The following is a 16,875-nucleotide window of genomic DNA, read 5'->3' as shown; positions in this document are numbered from 1 at the left end:
TCAGACTGGCCCTTCACTGCCACCTGGCTGCTTGCCCCCAGAAGGGAGAGCAAGAGTGATAGCGACACTGTCACTGCGGGGAGTGGGTGGGAAAGCCAGTGTCTGTGGAGGGGGAGTGGTAGGGTATGAGTCTGGAATCTGAGTGGGGCAGGAAGCCCCAGCTGGAGCCTGGGAGGTGTGTTTGGGGCTTCCTGTCCCGCTTCCTGTCCTCCCTGAAAAACCTTCTGAGCTCCCAGGGGTGCCCCGTGTGACGGGGGTACCACTGGGTGTCAGTTCTAGCCCTCCAGCGTGCCCTAGTTTCCCGGTCTGTGCCAGCGCCTCTTCGCGGCGACAGCTGCCGGCAGGCGGGGACTTCACATAGAGCTGACAAGGTCTGGGGTTGCTGCTTTCGGTTCCTCTGTTCCTCGCTTTCCCGGCGGTGGGTAGTGAGTCGGACAGTGCAGGAGTCCCCAGAAACTCAGGGCCAGGAGGCAAAGCACGAGAATACTCAAGTAACTGGCGACCGCCGCCGGGGGATGGCCAGTGGGTTTGCGCTCGGCCCGACCCCGAGGGCGGTCAGGTGCAAAGGGGCGGGGGCTCCCGTCTTCAGGCCCGGGGCCGGGGCGGGCCGGCCGGCGGGGTATTTAAATCCCGCCGACAGCCCGCCAGGGACACGCATCCGGCTCCGCACGCCCTCCTCCGTCCACTCAGCTTCGGGCGCCGGTCGGGCAAGATGCGGTCTCGCTTGGCTCCGGGAGTCTGGTTCCTCCGCGCCTTCTCCAGGGACAGTTGGTGAGCCGGGCTCGGGGAGGGAGGCGCGCCGGCCCGCAGCGGCTCCGTGCCGCCCGGGGGGCCTCGGCAGCGACAACCTGGGAGGTTGATAACACACACGCCCTCCTAAATCCGCATCTCCCGGCTCTGTGCCGCTGGTGAAGTTAGGCTGCCTGCGAGAGTCTCATTTGCCATCCTCCCTCCAAACACGCCCACAGCCGGGGTAACTCGAGAGCGCTTCGCTTTCACATCACTGAGCATCTGGGGGACCTGGGCCTGGGAGGGATGGAATGAAAAGATAGCAACTAGAGTCGTTGAACGTCCCTTCTGTTCTTTAGCCCTTGGGTAACATAGAGGCCAGAACTCAGTGGTCCTGCCAGCTTGCCTTGAGGGAGGGGTTCCAAGCCCTGAGAGACATACGTGGAAAGGGCATCCCCTTAGAGCAGAGCTGGAGCTGCTCCACAGCGGGGCGGCCACCTCAGCAATGTTTCCTCCTGACCACGCGTGGCCCCAGCAGCCCGCATGCTGGGCTGTGTGCGGAGGTTGGAGAGGTTTCAGCCACTCCTCATCAGAGGCTGGAGTTTGGAGCAGTGTGCTTGGTCTGCAAAGTGTTTTTTAATATTATTTTAGTTGCCATCATTTACAAATTATAAAATTTAACAAAAATAGCCAAAAACAGATGATGTGGTGATACCAGACCTAAATTTCCAAATTAAATTAATAGGAGTTGAGGAGTCCCCTTTAGATAGGATGGATGTTTAAAGATGACCAACTTGTCCTGGTTTTAAAACAGAAAGTTTTTCATCACCAACCCTCTCAGTCCTGGGCAAATCAGGACAGTTGGTCACCCTAGGCACTTTCCAATTGGTGACAGTCCTCATTACTTCCTACCTTCTTCACTCATTTAGATTACTTACCTGGTCCTTTCTGAGTCTGGAACTGTTAAAAGGTATTTTTCAGAAAAAGATTAAAATCATGACTCTCGTAAGAATATAAAAATGAATATGTGTTAAAGATTTAATTTACTCATAATGAAGGCGTCAGAAGCTGTTATAATTGGTTCAAAAGAGAATCCAGAGAAGGGGAGAGAGAAATAGTATCTAATGGGGACAGTTTCAGTTTGGGAAGATAAAAAAAGTTCTGGAGATGGATGGTGGTGATGGTTGCACAACAGTGTGAATATACTTAATACCATTGAACTGTAACTTAAAAATGATTAAAATGGTAAATTTTATGTTATTTATATTTTACCACAATTAGAAGAAGAAAGAGAGAGAATCCAAAGAACATACCCATTTATAGATAAGAAATATTGAGGTCACAATGGTTTTCCCACAGGTTGGGAAGGAAGACTACCGAAACTATCATTTATAGACGTGTTTTGCATGACTTATCGGTTACCTACCATTTCAAAGAATCGTAAAATAACTCAAGGTCAATGAAAGGCTACAATCAGATAAGTGAAAGGCAACAATCAGATAACCTGGAGAGGTATCCTCTAGATAATGCATAGGGTTTCCACTGAAACACTGATTTTTTTTTCCTACAGTCTCCCGTTTTGATTAAGAAAAAAAAAAAAAGTCTCCAAGAAAGTTTATTCTTGATCACAAAATAAAGCTGGTATCATAGATCTGATCTGATTACATAGATACAGCAAGAGTGTTAATTCACCGAATAGGCCTTGTTAAGTTTGCAGGAAGTTTTCATAAGGAATCCTAGATTAGACTTTTAAAAGCCTTTAATTATTTATTGTGCTGAGATTAGGAAGCCGAGACAAGAAACTGTCTCCACCAGGTTTTACCTGCTATGCCTATAAATTTGGGGAAATTCCTCTCTTTTCAAGTTCCCCCAAATATCCTAAGGTTCCTGGGCTAACCAGGGAGGGCAGGGAACCCAGTAAGCCAGTTTTCTTGGGAGGGTTTTGTTAGTATTGGCTCCATACAGGGAAACTTAGTTCCTTAAAAGGGACTGGTTATATCTAATTAAATGGGCATCCTTGTCAAGTACAACATTCCAGGTAAAGCCTTGGTTGCATAATCAATTTTTCTAATTATGTACTAGTAAAAAAGAGGACAGATTCTTATCAAACTTACGCACACATTTGTATTGCCATGAAAAGCAAGAAGGCTCAATAACAGTCTCTGAATTCTGAGGAGTCAGGTAGAGAGAATAAGATATGTATAAATGTTTCATTTCAGTTTATAAAAGCAGAGTCTATTAAATTATTACTGGCTACAGATAGACTAAGAAGAAAGAGAAAGGTCTTACTTACATATCCAGGAAAGAGAACACTATAACAACATCAACAGTATTCCAAATATAAATGACAGTCATCTCTTAATAGCTCATTCAGTCCTATATGATTAATTCTGTTCCACTGGATCTGGGGCTAGTAATCTTAAAACCCCTGCTTTAGTATGCTTCTTGACTACAGAGTTCTGGAACTCCTGACTCAGTCCACTGGCATGTTCTTAAAGTTATCTAAGTAGTACCATCGGAAGCCTGTATTCAAGAGTAAGTACTCAGCACAGTGCTGTCCTGAGACAGTTCTTGTTTAAAAGGTAAAAACCTGGGCCTACAGCTGATTGCTGAACCTTTAGAAAGCATCAGAGAAAAACAAAAACTATATGTAGGTGGCAGAAACTTAAGAAGTGCTGGTTAACTTACAATTTTCAAAAGTGAACAATCTGATGAGAATTCATGACAAGAATAATGCAACCAAAGGAAATTTGGTTGTTCCTTTGGTATGCAAAACAAGAAGAAGCCAATCCAAACAAAAAACAATCTAGACCATGTCTAAAAACGTAATAAGGCTAATTTCAAAGAAGACGGTGGACATTACATCAATTTATAAAAATGGATGAACATAATTTTCACAGAAGGAAAAATCTTAAGATATAACGTATAAAAATCCTGACATATAATTTATATAATATACCAAGAATATACCAAGAATATGAGCTAAAGAGATCCAATAAATCTGCAGCAAGTCCTAAACAACTGTATTTTAACAAAACTCCATAGGAAAGTCTAATGTACATTCCCAGTTGAAAACCAATAGTCTGGAAGATGCTAGATTCAAATTAAAGAAGTAAAGTTGCAGCCCAGGTAATGGTTCAAATCATAACTGAGATCATGACTAGTAACACTATACTTTGTCATTAGGCAAATTACCGCCAGATGCTAATAAATAGAATCAGATCATGGACTGAAAAGGCATTGAGAAATGTGTGGAACTTCTCATACATCATATAAGTTATGAAATATCTATATAAATAATAAGATTTTACTTATATAAATTTAACCTAGAGAAGGTTGAGTATCCATTCTGATTTGACCATTATTCCCATATAATTGATCAATAATAATATATCAAATAAACCTAATTATTTCTAGCACCTCACAAATATTTGTGATTTTGCTAGGGGCCCTCTTTTTGAAAATAATATGAGTAAACTAATCGAAACTAAGACAGCTGTTGCAAAATTTTAGCACACAATTGCTTCTTTTCAGACTCATTATTTGTACATACTGTAATAATCCAAGGCAAATCAAATTCCCTTTCCACAAACTTCTACAAATTTATCCACTCAGGTTTTGTCCTGTACTGCCCTCCTTCTTATTCCAGAACAACCAGTCATTTTACTTTAGGATATAACTGCTCTGTTTTTTCCCCTTAATAAAAACACATCTCATTACTGTGTATACAAGGTTGTACCTCTCTGACACTATTGTTCCTAGTAGAGTCTCATTAGTGTATGTTAATTATATACTTTAACCACAGTAATATATTTTTTCAGAGAAAATGGGGGGCAGAGAGGGTGGGACATTGTAAACAATCTGTCACACACGTGCATTTTGAAGAGCTCAGGAGTGCACATAACACCACAACTTTCTACAGCCACACACATCATCTGCACACTTTTTGAAGTGTGAATTCAACTACTATGTTCTCCAGCATCTCTGACACTTAAGACAGACCTAGATTGAAATCCCTTCACCACTGTGTAACACTTTGAGTAGTTAATTTTGCTGAGCCTCAGTTTCCTCTTCGGTAGAAGTCAGGTGAGTTCTTGATGATAAATATGGTAATATATGTCAACATTTCTTGACCTCCCTTGGCTGATGGAGGGTACTCAGTAGGAGTTCTTTTCCTTCCTGATGAGTATAGGTTTGGATTCCTATCAAACACTAAACGTAATGTAGTTCTGCTACAGCTACATTACTACACTGAACTTAAAGGCCTGCACAGACAATTAAGACATGGTCCTACCTTCTCGGAACTAAGGATCAAGCTGGAGAGAGGGTGTGTACGCATAAGTCAGCAATTTCAGAAGGCACTGCCCTGTGTCTTGGGTGCCAAAGGGTACGTTTCATATGGACCATGTTGTTCAGAAGACTAGTATAGAGGTCAGCTTTTTTCAAAATTACCTCTTTGAGTGTGTCTAACACGTACAAGTGTTAGCAATTATATGTGCAAATTGCATGCATAGGAAGTATGCAATAAATGGTAGCTCTTAATATTTTTATTAGTGATGATTTTATCATTATAGATACATGTTAAACCGATTCACCTTTCCTGCGTTAAACAAAATATAGGCTGGGGTAGAGGCAAACACAATAAAGACTGTAGTCTGAAATAAATTAGAAATGAACTCTGTCAAATTTACTGCTTTCACATGTCCCCAAGGACAGCATTTAAGCAGAAGTGAAGAAAATGGAGTAGGAAGCTGGAGGTGGATTGGCCCTGGGCTTTGGACTCCTTATCTATAAAATGGGGATAATAGTAATACCTACTTCATAAGATTGTTGTGAGGCTTAAAAGTACTACGTGTAAAGTACTTAGATCAGTGCTGGGCTCACACTAAGCACTGAGTAAACATTAATTATTAACTATTATTCTACCTGCTTTTCCTGCTACTTCGTGTCAGTCATTGTTAATTTGTAATTTTTATAGAACTGCAAGGTAAATGTTAGTTTCCCCATCGAACATCTGGGTATAATGAGGCACAGAGAATCTTAAGTCCCAGTGCTTCTTGATTTACAATAGGGTTATGAGCCCAAAAATTCTTAAGTCAAACCATCGTAAGTCAGGGACCATCTGCATTTAAAACACTTAGTGCAGTGCCTAGCATACTTGCTATTTGCTAGATGCTGGTAAATGTCTGTGGAGGGAGGGATTCATCCCCATTAGAAGGAGAAGGTAGCCTACGACTTGGTGAATCTGGAGGTATTCTGGACAGAGGCCATGGAGCCAGCAAAGGCATGGAAGTGAACACAGAGCCAGTCTACAGGCTGGTAACATGTAGCTCCAGCTGGCAGGGGTGTAGACTGCCAAGGGAGCAGCCCCTGGAGATGAGGCTGGGAGGCAGGTGGCACCAGGTGTGCAGAGGCAGCTACATCCAACCAAAAGTCAGGGACTCTGAGGAGTTCCTATCCAGGAATGTGTTATGGCTCCTCTTTCTCCTGTCAGACCCTCTCTGTCAAGATGGGTGTGGATAGCTTGTTCAAGACACTTCAGAACCACAGAGCGCCCGGAGGCTGCCTAGGTCTGGGCCTGGCTGGTTTGCTGCCTTCTGTGCCAGCGTCTGTGTGGGAAAGTCTGGGGGCAGCAGGCAACATGGGCATCTTTCCAGAGAGATGACTGTGGCTGGTACTATGGGGCTGGGCCCATTTCCTGGGGCCCTGTGAGGGGGAACAGCTCAGGACGTGGAGAAGAGAAGCTTGTGGGAGGAGGCACCAGGGTGACAGCAGCTGGATGAGCAGGAATGGGTGGGGGTGGGGGTGGATTGGACAGGCAGGTGAAGCCGGAGCTGTAGACTCCCACACAACTGTTTTCTCCATACCCTGATCTTGCCATGTGAGCTGGAAAGGCCAAGGCTGAACTGGTGGCTGTGGCTACAATGAATGGTTCTGCCCTGTGGAGGTAGCTAAGTGCTTACACTGCCAGATCCTGGCACCCACCCTTAGGAAGCCACAGGAGAAAGACACTCAAATACAACCGAGAACCTGCTGTGTGCCAAGTACTTTCACATCCATTGTATCTCATCTAATCCTTGTTAACCATCTGTGCAGGAGTTTATCTTATTTAAAAGAAGATCAAACTGAGGCTTAGAGAGGTTAAACAACTTGCCCAAGGTCACAGTAAATGGAAGAACCAGAAATTAAGACTCAGCCTCATTCAGTCTAAGTCTGATGTCCCTTGCCCTCAGGGGCCCCGTTCAGAGCAGGGGCCCTGGATGCTGTCTACATAGCTTTCTCTTATTTCCCTGATTGCTGCCAAAAGGTGCTTGATAGGGGCAGCAGAAAGAGCTGTGTAAAATGAGTTGTGATAGGAAGAGGCTGCTCTGAAAAAGAATGAGGATCTTGGAGGAGATCCTGGAGGCTAAGCCATTATCCCTACTCCTGCCCCCAGCAGAGCATGTGACCCTGCCCCCTCGTGATTGCCGACTTTCCCCCAGCTGCTTTCTTCACTTCCTCCTCCACTCTGCAGTTTCTTTCCTCTTTCCTCCTTACAAAGAGTGAACTGGGGTGCACCTCACTGGCTTTGGGAAGGCCCTCTGACTCAGGCCCCATGGACTGGTCTAAAGGCAGCAAGTGTTTTGGAATAGTCTGTATGGTTGGCCGAGGACTTATTTCTTCCAATGAAGCTGTACCAATTGAGCGCTGAGGTCGGAGTTGAGCAGTCCCAAAGTAACAAGAGAATTGAAGACAGACACCACGGGTAGAGTCCCCGAAGCCCAAGACTTCCCCTGTCTGATTGTTACTAAGTTGGTGTGTGGGAGAGCAGACGGTTTACTGCTCTCCTTTTGGCCTCTGGCTCACGCCTTGTCCCCTGGGTCCTGTGCTCAGGGGGAGTGGGGGAGGCATGGGGCTAGGCCTCCAGAGAATCCTGAAAGGAAGGCCAGCGTCTCGCTCCCGGGCAGGACCACAGCTCTGCCGCTGTCAGCATGTTTCCATCTGTGCATTCTATACAACCTTTCTTCAGAAGAGAGACCGACTGAATACCTGCTGGCCACCTCTTCTAAGCCTCACCAACTCAGTCTTCCAGAGTTAGTCCAGCTGCCCGAATGGAACCTCAAACTGTAGCTTAAAGCCACATCTTTTCATTCTGTCTGAGCATTCTGGGTTCCCCTACTCAGCTTTCTACTCAAAGCAAAACAACCTATTCTATATTTTCTCCTTTCCTAAAAAAGATCATCATCTTAGCCACTAATCTCTTCTGAAAAGTCTTGAGTTCCTTGTGGCTACTAGCCAATGGCTCCCTTCCTTGGGACAGATCTTGGGATCGAGCCCTGATCAACTCAATCTCTCTAAGCAAGCTCCCGAATCTCAGCTAGAGGAAGGTGTCAAGTAGAGGAGAGTCCTTGGGCTGGCTCCCTGCCCCAAGACAGCTTTGTGCCCTCAGTCCTCAGAGGTCCTCCCAGACATGGCCTGTCCCTGTCCTGTCTTATATGCTGAAGGCCTGGCTCAGGACTCTGCCCCTGCAGTTATCTGTTCCTGGCTGGCCTTTTCCTACTAGGACACCACCCAGTGTCAGTATGGGACTTAGCCCTGGCCTGGCTCTTATCGTGCCCTCAATCCTTTTCAGATCTGCCAAGTCTCAGCACAGGCACATCCAAGAACAGGCTACCAGGTCTGCTTTCTCAGGACAAGTGCCAGGGTCACCTGCAGCCACAGCCAGCCCAGCCTGGGACTGCGGGATGACTAGGTAGCCACCTGGGAAAGGGGCCCGTTTCTACCATCTCCTGAGGTCAGCATCCCTCTGCTGTGCCATCTCTTGCTGCCGTTTTGTTGTAGTGGTGGTGGTAGTAGGTCCTTTGGGGTTTCTTCTTGGCTGGTTTTTGTCTGATGCCGCTTTGGGACATACTGTTCTTGTTCCTGCCCCAGAAGCATTCCTACTGCGAAGCCTTAACAGTACCAATAAAGATATTACTGTGCTCCTTTGAAAGACTAAGTTAGACCGTCAGCTAATAGTTAAGACATAGCTCGTCCACCTTTCTATCTGACTTGGTTATTCAGTAACCAGTATCAGGTTGGGGGAGGTGGGACTCTAGGAAGTGCTACCTCTTGCTAACAAAGACTTAGAGGGTCATGGGGCAGCCAGCCCCACCTGGAGCAGTTGGGGCCTTGCCCCACATGTCCTTTGCTCCTTGGTCTGCTCGCCCAGCCTGGGCCTCCATCTCTCCCCCCACAGCCATCCTGGGGCTGGCCAGGCAGGGCCTGCTGTGCACATGTGTCCCCTGCTCCCCTATTGGGGCCTCTTGATTCATGAGGGAAGGGCTTGTGAAAAGAGAAGTGAAACCGGTGGGTTCTTCACGCTGCAGGAGCACATCAGATCTTTCCTGTGAGTTCCTGTAAGTTTGGCACCCTTGGCCTCAGCCTAGCCTAGCCCTTAACATGACCAATGTCATCAGTCCCCTTTGAACTATGGCACCTTGGTCTTTTCCTCAGAATACCTGACAAAGTGGAATGGAAAGAGCACCGGACTAAGAGGCGGACCAGCTCCGAGTGTGCTGCGCCCAGCTGGCAAGTGACTTTGAGCTCGTTCCTCCATCCCCTGGAGTCCAGGCAGGAGGTCCCAGAGGGGGCCAGTGCCAGGCCTGGCATCACACAGCACATTACCCCCAGGACTCTGCTGCTGACTTGGATGTCAGGTTCTCTATTGGGGGTTGGTGTCAGAGCTGGAGAAGAGGGCAGGGCTGAAATCTGGCAGGTCAGGATGCCAGTGTGGACCTCTACAGATTCTCCAGCCTGCCCTGAGGAGCTCATAGGGGTCACTGGAATCTGCTCTGTACCATTGCAGGCTCCCCTTAGGCTCCCAAACCCCCAGGAAAGGTCGGGCACTAGTAGCTTCAGAGGATCTTTGTGTCCATCTAGACCCAGGCAGGTACGGTGGAGAGGAGAGGCCATGCTGGTATCCACATCTCTTACCTCCCAGGTGAATCCAGGGCCTGGGACCTCCACTACCCGGAGAACTTTGGTGTCAGCCCCCGACCCCATTCGGCTCCCCCAACAGAGCAGCACAGGCTGCCTCAGCCCCTCCAGCTCTTCTTCTCATCTGAAAATCCGAAACAATACTAGTCACTTTTAAGTACACACTGGGTGTCAGGAATGACATAAGACGTTATATACATCATCTCACTAAACTGTCAGTAGTTCTATGAGAAAGGTTATAAACTCGGCTTTTCAGATGAGCAAACAGATTTAAAAAATAAAAGCAGCCTTTGACTGATTCCTAAGTCTTTGCTGTTTCCTCCTATAGAGCTTAACTCCTTGAAATATACCAACCACTTAGAGTCCCCCATGATGCTACCACATGCCAGGAGTGGCTGGCAGGATGGATAAGGCACAGGGAACTGGCCCTGCCCTTCAGGCTTCCCCCCAAAATGAACAGGCTGGAGCCCTGGGCCTTAACCTGACTTAGCCTGGATGGTGCCCAAAGCAGCCCGACCTAGGAGATCTCGGCCCCCTTCGCCGGCTCCCATCACCCTCAAGAGACAGCCTGAACTCCACGGTGGGGCACCTGAGGCCCTGCGTGTCCCGGCCCCTGCCTCCTTCCCAGTCCCCCTCCTTCTGTACTGGGCTCAGTCCCACTTTCCAGATATCTCGAAGGAGGCGGAGTTCCCCAAACAGGCAGTGCTATTTCATACCTCTGTGCTTTTGCACACACTGTTCCTGCTCCCTGGCACATCCCCTCACCCCCACCCAGGTCGGCCCTGCCACCTCCTGCTTGTTTTTGAAGATGCAACTGAAGCCTCACCTCCAGCAATCCTTCCCAGACACTGCTTCCATCCCGCTGGGCTCGGTATCCCTCACTTGTGCTTTCTTGCCACAAGGACGCCCTCTTTTATAGCACTGTTGCACCAATACTAACTGTCCACTTCCCCGCTGACCTGTGAGCTCCAGGAGGGCAGAGGTCCTTCTGAGGACTTCTCTCGCTATTGCTGGCTTCTCAGCACGGTGACTGGCACGTAGTGGGCACCTGGTGGGCGGGACAGCAGTCTTGCTTCTGCCAAAGGGAGTCGGGACATTAGAAATGGGCATGAGTGTTTCTGCCCTTCTGGCACAGCTCCTTCCAGCCAGGGTTGGGAGGGACAAGACTCCAGATGAAAGAGGCATGGAGCAGATAAGGAAGTACACCTGGGACCTCAGGCAGGAGAAAGACAGGGAAGGGTGGGCAGGTCCTGCACTTGGCGTTCAAGCAATGTGTGGGTGGGGAGTGGGGGTGGGAGGGAAGTGTTGCTGGCAGCTGGGTGTCTCTTTGAGCCCCTCATTGGCACTGATAAGCTCCTGAGAGGGCTCAGCAGTTCTGCTGAGGCGAAGCCTGGCTTCCCAGTCAATATCAGGCTCCGTAGCTGGCATCAGCCTCACTGTCATGGAAGAACAGTCATAGGGGCCCTAGTGGGGCATCGGGTCTCTGAGGATCTTTCAGACTCAGAGAGGATCTGATTCATCACCATAGCGGATGGCCACACATCCTGGCAAGGGCCCTGGCATATCCATGTGGTCAGCCAAGGCTGGCTCAGCTGAGCTTCTGACCTTGTTAAAGATGGTACCACCAGGGACCTACGGACTAGGGTGAGAGAAATCCTGTGCTCACTTACCTTGTGAGATAGACGGAGTTGATGCTGTCATCTACGTTGCAGCTGATGAAGAGACCAGAGGCAAAAAGGCTTAGGAACTTGTGTGAGGTGACCCAGAAATTAGTGAGAGGCTTCACTCAAAGCTTTCTGCTTTTGCCCTGAACTACAGCCCTACAGATAACACCAACCCAGCGCTTTTGCCCTGAACTACAGCCCTACAGATAACACCAACCCAGCGCTTTTGCCCTGAACTACAGCCCTACAGATAACACCAGCCCTGCAGGGCACTGGGTTGGTGTTATCTGTAGGGCTGTAGTTTTTTGTCTATTGCTCTTTGCAGAAGGCCAGCTGAGCATGCTCTCCAAATTCAGAGAATTTTCCTCAGATTCCAGAAGTACCCGCACTAGAGTCCTGAGCTATACAGCAATTGGTGGAACCCGGAAAACACAGCTGCTACCAACCTTGCCCATGTCAGTCACCATATAGGACTCAGTCCCTAGAGGACTTCTGTGATCCACCCATGAGCCTTCAGGAAGTGGTGCCACAGAGGCTGGGTCACAGAGCAGTGCAGAATGCAGAGTACGTAGTTAGGACTTCACTCTTGATGGAACGGAAAGGCACTGACATTTTTTAAGGAAAGTAATAGGGAGGCATGTGTAACTCTTCTCTTAAGAAGATTAACTGGAGCAATGGAGAGCGTGGAGACAGAGACCCAGGCAGGAAGCTCAAGTCCAGGGGTGGAGTGAGAGGGGGCCTCGTAGCCCAATCCAAATTCAGGCTTTGCTGAAGTACCCCCTTTATTTCACAAGTACTACCCTGCATTGCATCATGACCCGTCTTTGGGAAGAGAGTTTGGGGTTCGGAAGCAGATTCCTAGAGGGCAGCAGGAGCCAGGGATCGGAAGGGCTTTGGGGCCCCTCCTACCTTTTCCCTCATGCCCGGCCCTTTCTCCTGGACTGGGGGTTCATTCTGAAGTCATTTTCTGTGTACTTCCTGTGCCGGCAGCTGACCCAGCTCAGCTGACGCCTGCTGAGGAAGCCGACAGTGACTCAGGAGGGCACTGAAGGCCCTTCTCCAGGCCCTCAGAAGAGGGGAAGGGGCTGCATGCAGTGGAAACTTTGAGTGGTGCATGACTCGACTGTTCTTTCCACCCCAGAGCAGTGCATGAGACGGGACCTGGGGGGTGGGAGCGGCACATGTGATATGTGAGCCACAGCTGGAAAGAATGAGCTTTCTGTCCTGTAGAATGGACCAGTCTGGGACTAGAAAGAGAACTTGGTTCTGTCACCAGCCGTCTCACTGTTGATTCCCTTCCAACTAGGGTCTGGGCTGAAGCAGACACTGTCTGCTGTGTCCTAAGCTTAAGGGGAGTATTGACCTCACTTTAAAGACAGACCGTTCTCCCTCTTCAGCCTCCACTCACCCCGCCCCGTTGTTTCTGACACTTTAAAAGCGGTTCTAGGGCCGGCCTGTGGCTCACTCGGGTGAGTGTGGTTCTGATAACGCCAAGGCCACGGGTTCGGATCCCACATAGGGATGGCCGGTTCGCTCACTGGGAGAGCCTGGTGCTGACACCACCAAGTCAAGGGTTAAGATCCCCTTACCGGTCATCTTTTAAAAAAATAAATAAATAAAAAATAAAAGCGGTTCTAACTCCTTGGCCCATCTCTGTCACACACGCACATGCGCAGAGGCACCCTTGCCTTAGTGAGGCCAGAGAACAGCAAAGGGGATGAAGGTGGCCAGAGCAGGAGAGGTGCTTTCCCAAAGGTTACTGGTGCTGAGCCTCAGGAATTGGGACCAAGGCAATGGGTCCCTTTGAGCCCCCTGGCCTCTGGGAATTTGCTCCTAGCCTCCCCTTGGCCTCTGCCCTGAGGAGCTTGTGTCTGGAAGGGGAGCCTGAAGGTGAAGAATTGGTGCCAAGGCCCTGGGGCTGCCAGAGTGGGCATGGGTGGGAAAGTGGCGAGAACTTCCAGCTGGGGCCGGACATCCTGCTGACCCAGATGCCCATTTTCTCCGGCAGGTTCCGAGGCTCCGTTCTGCTGATGACCTTCCTCATTTATACCTGCTATCACATGTCCAGGAAGCCCATCAGTGTCGTCAAGGTGAGGCTGGGCTGGCCCTAACGAAGAATGCAGGACATGCTGCCCCAGCAGAAACACATTTGAGAAGAATGGTCTGGACCTCTGTCCACAGCCACCTGTAGTCCCTTACCATGGTCACCAACACTGCTCCTTCACTCTGGCAGACAGCCACTTTTAGTAGCTCTTTCTTCCAGGAGGGTTTCCCTAGGCTCTCCTTTTGAGTTTATTCACCAAGACAGCAGTGTTGGGAGTGTGGGTGAAATAAGAGGGCAGGGACCTTACTGTCTGGTTCTGCTCAGGGTCTGACGTGGGCACTTTTCCTGGCAGTCAGCTGCTGCTGACTGGAGGAGGTGCCAGCAGGAAGGAACGTGGAATCCGGTGGGGAGCAGTGGTGCTGGGAAGGTTGGAGTGGGAGGTTGCTTGCTCCCCTTTGGGCTGAGTGAGCTGACCTCTGACCTGTGCATCCTATTGCCCCTCCAGAACCGTCTGCACCAGAACTGCTCAGAGATCATCATACCCATCAATGACACCCATAGTCTCAATGACACCACATGGTGCAGCTGGAGTCCATTTGGTAAGAGCAGGGCAGATTGCTCTTCTCCACTCCCCGTTCCCTCGTCCTCAAGAGGGGTTGTCCAGAGCCAGAAAGGGCTTCCTGCAGGTGCAGCCCAGCAGCCAGCTCTCTGTCTCTCCCATCTGCTTTCAGACAAGGACAACTACAGTGAGTTACTGGGGGGTGTGGACGATGCCTTCCTCGTGGCCTATGCCATCGGCATGTTTATCAGGTAATGACAGAGGCAGAGCCTGTGACCATCCAGAGGAGGGCGCTTCCGAGCTGCTGCCTCTGCTTAGCTAACCTGGGGAAAGCTGATGGCCCCCCAGGTGGGAATTATAACAAGACTTCTGCACGCACACTAAGCTCACGACCTTCCTCCTTTCCTTACCACGCTTGCCCAGACTGCCCCCTCGCCTGGTAGATTCCCAGTGTTAGTAACTCTTTTTCCTGGAAAACTCAGTGTTGGTGGGCGCAGATGGAATATGGTTTGTCCTGGACTGGGATCCTTCCAGGATGACCCTGGATACAGAGATGGCCAGGAAACCCCATCCTGTGCTGCGTCTAAACCAGCACAGTCAGCATGGTTTTTACATAGCAAGTGTGGTGCTCATTGCCAGGAATCAAAACTTGATAAGGCAAGGTACTGCCTTCAGAGAGCTCACAGCCTAGCAGGGATGACCAATATCTTAGCAGCTAATGACAAAACTGTGAGGTGGCTCTATGATAGGGGTGGCCACCAGGTGCTCTGGGAGTTCAGACAGTCACTTAGTCCAGGCTGGGATTGATGAAGAGGGTCTGGGGAGGCTTCTGGGATGAGACGGTACTTAGAGTGATAAAGAGGTCTTGGGGGGGGCAGTGGAGAAAGGGATCCAGGCAGAAGGAATAGCACACGCAAAGTAAGGCGATGTGGAACAGCGCGATCCCTGGCAGGAGCTGTTGGCAGGTTTGCCAGTGTGTGCACTCAGAGGGAGGAGCAAGGGACAGGGCTGGAGGATGAAGTCACTTGCAGAGGGCCCCAGGGCCAGGCTGTGGGCATAAGCCAGTCACTCAAGGGTTTTCCCTACAGTATCATGTTCAGATTTACATTTTGGATAGATCACTCTGAGAGCGATGCTGAGGTAGATTTGAGCGAGTGAGGACTGGTTCTGCTAAGGGACAGATATGACAACAGCCCAAGAGGAGAAGAGCTTGAGTGACAACAGTGGTGACAAAGGTGAAAAAGGGTCAAAGTATGGAAGAGGTGGAATGGGTGGGTCTCAGAGATGGAATGTGGGGGCTGGGGGACAGAAGACGGAGGTAGTTCCCTGGCCTGCCTTGATTGGCCAGGTGCATGGTGGTGCCATTCACTCAGCTGAGGGGCAGGACGAGGGGCTGGTAGCCGGGTGGCAGGAGGGGGAAGAGGAATTCAGCTTTAGAGTGCTAAGTTTCAAATGCTTTGGGGCATCCAAGAGAAGATATCCAGAAGGCACCTGATTATGACCCAGAAGCTCTGGGGGACAGATCAGGACTGGATACGCAGTTGGGACTGTGTAGCATGTAGGTGGTAGTTAAAATCATAACAGTAGCGTGAGAGGCTGCTCCGAGAGGAAGAGTGGGGGGGGACAGCTGGCTGAGGGGCAGAAAGACGGACAGCAGCGTCTGATAACACCTGGAGTCGGGTGAGCGGGGACCGAGCTGGCCCTGACACACGGCGGCACGGACAGAGGTCACTGGTCAAGTGGCTTCGGCGCTGCGGTGGGGAAGGAAAGGAGGTGGGAGACAGCTGAGGCAGGGACACGCCAGAGATTCCCCACAAGTGCCACTCTCTCCTCCCCAGCGGCATCTTTGGGGAGCGGCTGCCCCTCCGGTATTACCTTTCGGCTGGAATGCTGCTCAGTGGCCTTTTCACCTCCCTCTTTGGCCTGGCGTATTTCTGGAACATCCACATGCTCTGGTACTTTGTGCTCATCCAGGTGCGAGTCTCCGTGCTGCACTCGGGCCTTTGTGTGTGTGGGGGCAGGGCACGGGTGCGGCGTGGGTGTGCGGGGCCCTCGGCCGTGACGGTGACCCTCCCCAACCTGGGAGGGTCAGAACAGGGAGCATGGCCTGGGCCTGTCCCCACCCCCGGGCTCTCTCCCTGCAGATCTGCAACGGACTCGTCCAGACCACAGGCTGGCCATCCGTGGTGACCTGCGTCGGCAACTGGTTCGGGAAGGGCAAGTGAGTGTGACAGGCGGGAGGGACGGGAGGGCTCCGATGCAGTCTCAGGGGGCAGGATTAGAGAGCGGCCTCCACGCTGCCGCTGCCGACGTCCACGTGCTGAGATAAACGTGTGGTGAAGGAGCCGAGCTGGTTTTCTCACTGCCAGGCTCTCATCGCAGAGCAGGTGACCTCAGTGTACTTTCCTCTCATACCAGATGAGCTTCCATTCTGAGTGAAGACAAAAAGACGCCTATAAAACTGTTTTTGTTTTTTTTTTTTTCCCGAACTGCCTCTAGCACAAAGAAGGTTGCTTTTGAGCAGGGTCTCTCACCCTTGGCTCTATTGACCTCCTGGGCTGTTAAGTTCTTGTGTTGGGGACTGCCCCCACATTGTAGGATGTTAGCAGCAATCCCAGTCAGTGTCTAGTTACTGGATGCTAGTAGCACACCCTGAGTTGTTACAATCCACAGACCATGGCTTTAGAGCGAGAGAGCGGGGCAGACAGGGAGAGAGGGGGCAGGGGCCTGCGCCCTCAGTGTGGTGACAGCTCCCGGCTGTGCTTGCTCGGGAGCTGGGCATGGGGCATAGGACCCCAGGCCTTGCTGTCTTCTGCTTGTCACTAGCCAAGGCCTCCCCCTCCTCCCTGACTTGTGTCTTTGGGGCTTTGAAAGTCTCGGTCATCGGCTCCTCATGGAGGCCACAGGCAGCCAGCTTTCCG

The 16,875-nt window shown here is 50.2% G+C and overlaps 1 protein-coding gene across 1 annotated transcript; it reads left to right on the top strand.

Moving 5' to 3' along the window:
• Positions 1-706: 706 nt before the first annotated feature.
• On the top strand, positions 707-16,175 carry LOC103581364 (sugar phosphate exchanger 2-like; the record flags this gene model as incomplete). Its single annotated transcript, XM_008563219.1, has 6 exons — positions 707-771; positions 13,360-13,441; positions 13,901-13,994; positions 14,127-14,205; positions 15,793-15,928; positions 16,099-16,175. Coding segments are annotated over exons 1-6 (527 nt in total), but the record flags the coding sequence as incomplete, so codon positions are not given.
• Positions 16,176-16,875: the final 700 nt, after the last annotated feature.

Source organism: Galeopterus variegatus, unplaced genomic scaffold (genome assembly GCF_000696425.1).
Source record: "Galeopterus variegatus unplaced genomic scaffold, G_variegatus-3.0.2 Scaffold12897, whole genome shotgun sequence".
NCBI lineage: Eukaryota > Metazoa > Chordata > Mammalia > Dermoptera > Cynocephalidae > Galeopterus > Galeopterus variegatus.
The sequence above is the reverse complement of the archived record's forward strand: the minus strand, read 5'-3'. Positions and strand labels throughout refer to the sequence as shown.